The sequence below is a fragment of the Peromyscus maniculatus genome, chromosome 14, assembly GCF_049852395.1.
Source record: "Peromyscus maniculatus bairdii isolate BWxNUB_F1_BW_parent chromosome 14, HU_Pman_BW_mat_3.1, whole genome shotgun sequence".
In the NCBI taxonomy this organism is placed as follows: Eukaryota; Metazoa; Chordata; class Mammalia; order Rodentia; family Cricetidae; genus Peromyscus; species Peromyscus maniculatus.
The window spans coordinates 34,084,786-34,095,339 of record NC_134865.1 but is presented as its reverse complement, the minus strand read 5'-3'; the positions used below and the strand labels follow the sequence as shown (position 1 = coordinate 34,095,339).

Below are 10,554 nucleotides of genomic sequence, written 5' to 3'. Positions count from 1 at the left end.
AGTCACTGTTTTTCAAAAACATAACCTGCATCTCATCATGTTCTCATATCATATCCATTGACAATTAGCCTGTTAGGGTCATCCTATAGGCAGGCAAGGAAGATTGATACAACAGCGTGGATATCGTGAGGAAGAATGTATCACATTCCATAGTGGCTGCTACCAATATTTAATGATCTTTTCACATGTTGAAGGTTTTTTTTTTTTTCAAATGTAGTTCAAATATTTAATTTTTTCCCATTATCCATAATACTCATAAAAAATGCTTCTTCCTTTGTGAGGCCTGTCAGGAACAACAGATGTGAGGCTGGATCCAGATGTGAAGGGCTCAGGGCAAGGGATCAAGTCCTAGTCTACCCAAAGAGGGCTTGAAGAAAAATAGGTATTAACTAAGGAATAAGAGGGAGTAAGGCTATTCCAAGGAAAGGGGGGAACAGATGGTGAGGAGGCCTGAGGGGGAGGAAGAGTCAGGGGTGATGTTTAACATTCACATCTATAATCCTACCAGAGTACCCACGGATTACAGTGATTCTTAATAAAGTGGGTCGCAGTGATTATTAAATACTCATTAAATGTTGTTTACGATTGTTTCTATTTTACCGGGTTAGTTTCCGAGATTAACCCTGCATTTCCTCGTAAGTTACACAGCCACACTGCTTCCCCTCCTCATCTGGCTGCCCCCAGAGATGACATCCAGAGTGGAATGCACAGAACACAAGAGCTTAAGCAGATTTCACAAGTGATATTAGTTTGTTCAATCTGTAATCCGACCTGATAATTAAATAATTCAAATTAAAATATTTCCTGCTTTCAATACACAAAAAAAGAGTACTTTGGGGGAAGGGCTGTGTTATTTTTGACTCCTGCTTCCTGTAGGCATTGCTTCAACTGTTAATATGAACCTTGTGTAATTAACATGAAGTTCCTTAATGTACAGTAAATTGATTGTTTGGCTCTGATTTCCAATTTTTCATTTGATAGAATTTTGGACACATAAAAGAGTAAATAGAATACTCACCATCACATCCTAACAGCCCTCAACCCATATGAATTTACCAACATCCACACTCCTAACTAGCCCCCCCCCATATTATTTTGACGCTTATTCCAGACACCGTATCATTTCATCTATGGATTGCTGGGGATGCTATGAATGTGTTGCTCTGATTGATTGATAAAATGCTGATTGGCCAGTAGCCAGGCAGGAAGTATAGGCTGGACAAGCAGAGAAGAGAATTCTGGGAACAGGAAGGCTGAGTCAGGAGTCACCAGCCAGACACAGAGGAAGTGAGATGTAAAAGTACCTGTAAGCCACAAGCCACGTGGCAACTTATAGATTAAAGAAATGGGTTAATTTAAGATGTAAGAGCTAGTCAACAGTTAGCCTGAGCTAATGGCCGAGCAATTTTAATTAATATGAGCTTCTGAGTGATTATTTTATAAGCGGGCTGCAGAACTGCAGGGGCCTGATTGGGACTGGAGAAAACTCCAGCTACAGTGGAAATTTTGTATCTCTAAAGGATAAGCAGTCATCCTTTCTAAAGCAAAATCACAGTCCAGGTTTCTCCTGTAAAAAGAAAAGAATAGCATTCCTTTATTGTTTAATACTGGGACATCTAGTCTCATATTTATTTTCTTTTTATAGGGATGGATAGATTGATGGAAAATTGATAGTTCTTAATCGGGGATGGTTTTACTCCACTGGGAGAAACTTGGCAGTAGCAGAATTATTTTCCTTATAAGTGGGGGCGCCACTGGCATCTACTGGGTAGAATCCAAAGATCACACTAAAGATCCAGGGCAGTGCCCACATGGTAAGCAATTGCTTGTTCCACAACGTCAGTAGGTGCCACTGTTGATAGAGACAGTTGAGGATGGATGGAACGGGGTTTGGTGGGGGGTAGGGGGCTGCGGGGTGGGGGTGGTACCAAACAGTAGCTATAATGGATCAGAACAAACAAGCAAGAGAGATACAAAATACCAAGACATCTTCCTAATAGCCACACGAATGACTAGAGTGGATTTATAATTGAAAAAGCAGATGGAACTTGTCTTCTTTTTTAATCATTTATTTTGTGCATGCATGCTCTTGCCATAGCACACATGTGACAGCTAGAGAACGCATTCCCGGAGTCCACTCTCCTCCCTCTGTGTGGCTTCCAGAGACTGAACCCAGGGTTGTCAGGCTGCTGAGTCATCCTGCGGGACCCTCATGTTCTCAGAGATAAAGATCAGGAACCTGATAATGGAATATTTGTGTCAGGTGGAAAGAAAGTAGCCCAGACAGAAACAGCACTTCTGGCTTGGGCATCGGACACAAAGGAAGTGGTGAGAAAAATATCTGACAATACAAACACGATCGGGATCTGCAGCGTAAGAACAGACTAGAAATACTTTGAATTGGTGAACGATATGTAGGAAATGGATTTCTTGTGTATAAGAGACAGGCTGAATGCTAAATGCTAAATCTTGTTGGCATATTTCAAGATGAAAACTGATATTAGTTACTTTAATTCAGACAGAGTTCTGCTCATTATCCTCTATAGAGAACCCCTGGCAATAATTTACTTAGCAGGACAGTAGTTCATGCAGATCAAAGCAGCGTTATTTAAATGTGTCCAGAGGGCAGGATTTAGCTCTGTGCCTTCTTCTTTACAGGAAAAGTGAGGAAAGGGGTTTTTTTTTCCTCAAGAGACAAAACATATTTAACTAAATAAATACTTTATGCAAGTCCAGCACTACTGAAAACTCACATGGATTCTTTCAACTACTGGGGAAGAAGTTCTTCTGGGCCCCAAATCTTCTCAAGTCTGAGGGGAATACAGAACCAAAACGTAAATCATAGACTAAACTAAGCGCAGTCTCTTCGTGTGAGCAGCAACATACTTCTCCTTCCATTAAACTTGAACGCGAACGAGGCTCCCGAGAGGACGTGGCACAGGCGGGTGGCGGTGGTGACTGAGCCTTGCCTGCTTCAGCTCGCAGACCAGCAAAGCCCGACTCTGAAGTCTCAGGCAATCTGTGGAGCAAGCTCCTCCTCTTCTGCAGCCTTCTTCTCCATTGGTAAAATTCTTTTGCAGGGTCATGTAGGGATCCCACCCCTTCTCTGTGTTTTCACTCTGAAGCTCACGCAACTTTACACCTGAATGAACGCCAAGCCTCTGTGGATATATAAAGGGAACCGTGGGGAGGAATTCCACAGTCAATAGTGCAGAAGCAGGGGAAAGAATTGCTAAGCGCCTCCTCAGGCAAGCAAACCCTCCACTCACCATGCTTCCTCCAGCCATTCATCTCTATCTCATCCCACTTATATGCATCCTAATGAAAAACTGTTTGGCTTTTAAAAACGATGCCACAGAAATCCTTTATTCACATGTGGTTAAACCTGTTCCTGCACACCCCAGCAGCAACAGCACGTTGAATCAAGCCAGAAATGGAGGCAGGCATTTCGGTAGCACTGGACTGGATCGCAACAGTAAGTGTGTTTTACTTGTATAGATTTTTTTTTTCCTTTGGGGGAGCATCAGCTGCATTCCTGTAGAATGGTTTTATTGTATTCTACCTTGAACGATGATGTATGTTTTGCAAAACAATCTGGAAGCAATCTGCTGTGTGGGGAGGCTGGAGTTCTTTCCTGGCTAGTGATTTTAGAGTTAATATAATTATAACGGTGGCTTGATAACGCAAATGCAGATGTGGTTTGTCCAATACCCCCTGAAAAATGAATCTATGAATTAAACTGCTGCTTCTTTAAAACTCTGCAAAAGGAGGATTCTTTAGAGTGTTGCTCTGCACAGTTTAAGGCCATGCTGTCTCACACTTTGTTAATTTCAGAACATGTACAAATTTGGTGAAGTGACCAATGGTAACTAACTAGAATTATGTATAGGGAACCACAAAGGATGAAAGGAAACTTTCAGGCAACATGAAATCGCTCACACAGATGTCTAAAATATGCCTAGTTTGGAGAGGTGTAAAGGTTTGATGATGTTCACTGTAAATGAGGTTTATACTACAAAATGTTAGAGAATTGTGCTTTTCTAAAATTCTTTATTCAACAGGTCAAATTGAGGTAATTGTACGTTTCTGTGAAGCACTGAGTGCATATCTCCAATGGGAGATTTTAAATACTAGTGTGCTAATGTTTAGCACAGGGAGGGTTCTGTGACCCCTTTTCGGTTTGCTTAATTGACATGCTGAGTAACTACTAGTTAGATGTATCCAAATTTCTGCCCCTAACTTTTGCTTTATTCTCTTTCTTTAAAAGAGTTCACATTAGTAATCAACTTGAAGACAGAGAGACAGTGTGCAGGAAATCTTACACAGATATTTGCCCCTCCTTTTTAAACTTCATCCAACAACGAAAAAGAATTTTTTGACCTTAGCAAAGTCAAAGCACAATGTCTCTCTAAGAAGACCCAAGTGTTTGAATTGCCTGGAGATGGTTGATTTTGGGGGCACAGGAAGTGTCTGATCAGTACTGGGTTACTGAGCAGTGTGGTGGGTATTCATTGCCCGTGAGAGAAACGTCACCACAAAAATGCCCAATCTTAGACACCCAGGAACAAAAGCCAGGCAAGTCAAAATCACTGCTGGCTGTTTCCAGGTGCATTCCTAAGGCAGCTGCAGGAAGGTGAGCCGGAGTCAGAAGCAGGCTAGCCCAACACACTGTCCAGCCAAACCGTTAACCCTTTCATCTCGGTCCCCAGCTCTGAATGCACAGATGTACACACGCACATATTTCACAGCTACACACTTCCCTGTGCTTATGAGCCTGAACTCAGACATTCTGGGGTACAGAAATGGAGCAAGACTCCTGACTCACTGTCCACTTTGAGATTGTTTTCGGGAGTTAGATGAACGATTTCCACAGCTTTTATTAGTTTTGGTTTGGACAGTTCATCAGCCTGTTTTTAAGCCTTTTTCCTGTTTAATAATAAGCCTTGATTTCTTTTCATATTTGTCATAAGCAATTCTCATTTAGATAACAAAGAGAAGAAAACTTCAAAAGTTTTAAGATTAATTTTTGTTTTAATTAGGCACATAAGGCACATGACCAGAAACAGCCAATTAGAGAACATACTTATCAAATCCATATAACTAAAACAGAACGCCGTCCACGCCTGATCGTCAGGAAGTGAACACTGTGCTTCCTCGTGCAGTTGTAAATCAGACATGTTAGGTATTTTTCTGCCATAAAATTCATGGAAATGTAGCCAAGTTGTTATGGCAACCATACGTTCCCAATTTAGGGGCTTTTATATTCTTTAAATATTAAGTTGTGGTGGCATTTTGCATTTCAAACATTTTACTGTTTGTATTTTTAAAACATAGCTTGGGAATTTATGTTTAGAACATAGTTATTAAGTTTGATATGCAAAATGTCAATGGTTGTACCCATATGCATGTGTGACTGTGCAGCTGAATTCTATAATTGAAATAAAATATTACAGCATGCATATGCACTGTACACAATATTTAAATACTTTCCACATTTTCTCAAGAGATTTTTGAAAAACTTAATTAAAAGCACTTGCAGACATTAACCAATATGACCCATGAGAGCAAAAACATTAAAGTGTACTCTTTGAAGAGTGAATATTTACAGGAGTGGAAGGAACCCTTAGTGGGAATGAGACTACGAGAACGTGACTTTTAGATACTTTAATAAACAATTAGTTAATGAAGCAAATGTAAAAGAATGAATCTCTTTTCTCCCGGTCCCACTTCCTCCTACATAGTTACAGACTGTATGTAGCCTGGTTATTTTGATGAAAGTGTCTTATGAACCCCTCCCCCCTCTCACCCCACCCCCCACCCCGACTTGCATTGTGAAAATAAAGTGTGTAGTCCTGCAATTTGGATTTTTTTTTTTTTTTTTTTTTTTTTTTTTTGTCATTGCAAAATACTTAAAACGAGAAGAAAATCCCAAACACCTTCAGTTGCTTTTTGTCTCTGATGCAGTTCTGTCCTGTTTCCTCTAGGTCGAGTTCAAGTGGGCTGCCGGGAACTGCGCTCCACCAAGTACATTTCCGACGGCCAGTGCACCAGCATCAGCCCTCTGAAGGAGCTGGTGTGCGCCGGCGAGTGCCTGCCCCTGCCGGTGCTTCCCAACTGGATCGGAGGAGGCTACGGAACAAAGTACTGGAGCCGACGGAGCTCCCAGGAGTGGCGGTGTGTCAACGACAAGACGCGCACCCAGAGAATCCAGCTGCAGTGTCAGGACGGCAGCACACGCACCTACAAAATCACGGTGGTCACGGCCTGCAAGTGCAAGCGTTACACGCGCCAGCACAACGAGTCCAGCCACAACTTCGAGAGCGTGTCGCCCGCCAAGCCCGCCCAGCACCACAGAGAGCGGAAGAGAGCCAGCAAAACCAGCAAGCACAGTCTGAGCTAGAACGGGACTGACTAGGAAGCAGCTGCTCCCCAGATTTGATGGCTTGCAAGACTCGAGCCTGCAATTGCTCTTTTCTCACTTGAAAGTATATGCCTTCTGCTTTGATCAGGCCCAGCAGGCTGTCCTTCTCTGGGACCTTCTCTGGGACTAGCTTTTCCTTTGCAAGTTTCTCAAGATGTAATGAGCACAGTGAAAGCCAGGCATCCTGTCGTTTCCATTCTTAAAAAGCACCTGATGCTGTTTAAACATCCTCAATTTACAGTTTAAAACGTGCCATCCCCTAGCCCACCCTTACCTTTCCCAAACATAACCCCTTCAAACCAGAAAAGTTCATCAAAAATGTATCTTCACGAAACGTTTCTGAAAGGGCCTTTTCCAGTGGTTTTCATGGGAATAAGTTTGGCAGCCAGGGGTTAGCTTCCCTTGAAAGAGAGGCAAACCTTGCGACATTTCACTTCAAAAATAAGCCCTGTAGCTTTTTACAGACTCAGTGTGAAATTATACCCTGCATGTTGACCTCGCTTGGAATGGAATGCCAGCAATGCATGGCAGCAGCTAATAAGTAAAGCTGATTATTTATTTTTCAATGTTGTTATTTAATGAGCTTTCACATGTGATTTTTTTTTTCAAAATGTTATTTTTTTCTTTATGTTTTGAAGCTTTTTCATGTACCTAAATATTTCCCAATATGATTTGTGGTCGGTCTAGAAATATGAAAATATGTGTTGTAGATATGTAAAGTCAGTATTCTAGTCTCCTCATATATTACGTGTTTCCTCATGAGCTTCGTCAGCATGGTTCTCTGTAGAGCTGAAATATGTACACTTGATTATTTGGTCCATGCAATCAGAAGTCAGCTTGACCTCTAATGCCATTGGTTTCTTTTAACAAATATAAACATGGCTAAATGTTATTGTCCTTGCCTCTGTAACATGTATAAAAAGGTACATGCTTGCAAACATTGTAAAATAAAGTTATAAGTGTACCTGGCTCTTCTTGTCGCTGCTGAGGATCAAAATTAGGGTCTAGTAAGTGCTGAGCCCTCAGACTTAGAGTCACATTCAAGCAGAATAATCTGCATTAAAAGAGGGGAGGGAGCAGCGGAGCAGCGGGGGGGGGGGGGGGGGCGGTGAGCAGCAAGGAGCACAGCAGATGGTAATCTCTGGGTGGGAGAGGGCATTGAAAGGCTTCCATCAGAGTTCCTGCACAAGTTCTGGGGGCAGAACTCAGTGTTTAAGTTTTCCAGGTCATCTCCATGTGCAGCTAAGTTTGAGAGAAAAGGAAGAGAAATGGGTACAACATCCTACCTTGGGGAACTTTGAGCACTCTTACATGGTCCCAAATCACAAAAGGAAAAGAAAATTTCTAAGCTAATTTTATAGTGTCCTCAGGTTCATACCATTAGACTAAGTAACATAATGATAGTCTTTGACCGGATCACCTGCTTAGATGACTGATGATAATTCAAACATGATTGGTCCCTGCTGCACAAGAGAAAAATCAGAGAGGCCCGCTTTCTGCTAGCTGATGGGTAAGGACTCCTCAGTTCTCCTTAGTGCTAGGTTGGCATCACATGTGTATACAGAATGCTGTCAGACTGAAACAGAGACCAGAAAACAGCTCCAGACGACGAATGCCAGTTTACTATTGATTTATTTCCAGATCTTAAACTGTTTCACAGTACATCATATCAGTGCATGGGGCATCAGCAATTATTTTATTACACCAGAATGTGTCATTTCATGGCCCGGTCTTCTTTGCTGAATCTCAGGAGCTTGTACTGACAATGGCTTTTCAGACCCAAGAAGCCTTTCACTAATCAAACACTGAGTGAAGGTCTCAGTGAAGATAAAGCAAGAGCAGATTCTGATTAATTAGGACACAGAAGTAAGCTCACAATCAAGACTTCCAATAGTCTCCACTGAACTAAGAAGTGGATCTGTTTTTCATGTTCACATTCAATTTGCCGGTCTACATGCGGCCGCATTGCACTGGTGATATGCTCAATGCTAACTAAGAGGAAAAGGTCAGCAACCAGCTGGGAAGGTCTAGGGCACAATCTCTTTCAGTGAAGTAAAACTGAAGGGTCAACAGAAAGGGCCAGTTTTAGTTATTATCTTACAAAAAAATGTGCTTGAGCTGCCATTTACACACTAGGTCTCTTTAAACAGTTCACTCAGGTTGGTGAGGCGTACTTAATTTTATTATCACCTTAGTAACTATCACTTCAAAATGATAGACTGTGATACTCTTAGCATGGAATGTCTTCTGGTTTACTCTCAGAATATCGACCCCCAAACACATTTATTTATCAATTTTATTTATCAAGTAATTATTTTGGTTACTATGGGTAAAGGGACTTTTTAAGTAGTTTGATAGATATGTAGATGGATACATTGACACTTATACTGGACAGCTATATACACATGTATATTAGTAAGAGTAGGGAGGAATAATTACTAGTACACATGCAAATGGATAACATGTATACCTAGAATGGACACGGAGCCTTAGAGAGTCTGTCTGCAGGGCCAGCGACACAAGGCCTGTTGCCAAGTCCGGTGGCCTGAGTTCAATCCCCAGGGCCTACATGGCAGGAGGAGAGAAGTCACTTCCACAAGTGGTCCTTTGACTCCTGCACGTGCTTGTCTGCATACCCACACAGCCCGCTAAATAACTAACTTTAAATATGTTTATAAAAAGTTAATATTTTAGTGCCTAGCCACTATGATTTGCTAACTGTACTAATTGGAACTAACTAACTAATGAGTCTGCACTTGAGAGTGGAGATAGGAGGAACAGAATGTCAAAACTGTTTTCAGTCACATAGGGAAGACTGACGCCTATCTCAAAACAGCAACAATAAATAACAAAAGATAATAATTGGAGCACTTTGTTAATCATCTTTATTCTACTGGATTAAAAAATCCATCAAGTTTAGTGTATAGGCACGCTTAAGTAAAAAGACCGACTCTCTGATGGAGATACAGCTCAGTTAGGAGAGGGCTGGTCCAACATGCACGAAGCTGTGGTTCATTCCCAACGTTACAGAAAAGCTGGGCATGGAGATGCATGCCTGAGATCTCAGTGTTCAGGGCCTAGAGGCAGGAAGATGACAACTTTAGGATCATCCTTGGCTACATAGTGAGTTTGAGGCCAGCCTGGGCAACATGAGACCCTGTCTCCTAAAAAGAAATCCAAAAGCAGAAAAAAAAAAAAAATCCCAAACCACAAAAACCCAGCCAACTGACTGACCAAACAAACAACCCAAAACTTGGTTCATTCCTGTCCCTTCTTAAATGGGTAAAGGACAATGGAATATTTTATTATGTAATATGACATGTCTATCAAATGTGGTGTTTTTATTGGACACCATTTAATGTTTGCACGAAGAAGTTGTAAGTGAAGAAAACAGTATCTAGCAGCAGGAAAATTTTTTAAAATTTATATAATATTGAAAAAATTCAAGTGCTTGATAGCTTCTTTTTAATATTTGATTCTGGTTTTGTTTTTTTAACCATCATTAGGAATCTCTAGGTATTACAATCTCGTTCATTTTATTTGAAATTAGAGCATTATTTGGATTACATTTAAATTTCAACTACACTTGTTAGTCTTAAAATAATAATTAATTCCATACCCTAAACTCAGCACTTACAAGCTTTTCTAGTAACACAATCTCAGTAAGCAATGCAAGTCATGTATGTGGTCACCAACAGATATTTGAATGAATAAAGAAAATCTGAATATTTATTCGACATCAAAGAAGAAAAAAAAAGTGGGCCAGCGAGGTGGCTAAGTATGGGTATTACCAAGCCTGACATCTTGAGCTAAGAAACCCAGAAACAAGCCAGTAAGCAGTGATGCTCCATGGCCTCTGCTTCAGTTCTGCCTCCAGGTTCCTGAGTTGCTCGAGTTCTTGGTTTCCTCCAGGACAGACTGTGATCATGTCATGTAAGCCCAGTAACCCTTCCTTCTCTAAGGTGCTTTTGCTTATGGTGTCTATCACATCAATAGAAATCAAACATGGAGAAAACCCTTCCTCAAGAAAAAGAGATTTACTTTATTTTTATCTGTGTGTATGTATGTGTCTGCATGTGAGTATGTGAGACATGTGTATGTTGTTGGTTGTTTTATCCTTTTGGCTCTTTGTT

General features: G+C 41.1%; 1 protein-coding gene across 1 annotated transcript; it reads left to right on the top strand.

The window, feature by feature from the left end:
* The first annotated feature begins 2,164 nt into the window (after nucleotides 1-2,164).
* Sostdc1 (sclerostin domain containing 1) lies at nucleotides 2,165-7,390 on the top strand. The gene is made up of 2 exons (XM_006983944.4): nucleotides 2,165-3,475; nucleotides 5,985-7,390. Exons 1-2 carry the CDS (start codon nucleotides 3,271-3,273, stop codon nucleotides 6,398-6,400), a joined length of 621 nt encoding a protein of 206 aa, XP_006984006.1. The 5' UTR covers nucleotides 2,165-3,270; the 3' UTR covers nucleotides 6,401-7,390.
* Nucleotides 7,391-10,554: the final 3,164 nt, after the last annotated feature.

Excerpts from the sequence above, each read along its gene's own strand:
- Sostdc1 (XM_006983944.4), top strand. The coding sequence starts at position 3,271 with ATGCTTCCTCCAGCCATTCATCTCTATCTCATCCCACTTATATGCATC. Across the intron at positions 3,476-5,984 it reads CACTGGACTGGATCGCAACA|GTCGAGTTCAAGTGGGCTGC; the intron begins GTAAGTGTGTTT and ends TGTTTCCTCTAG.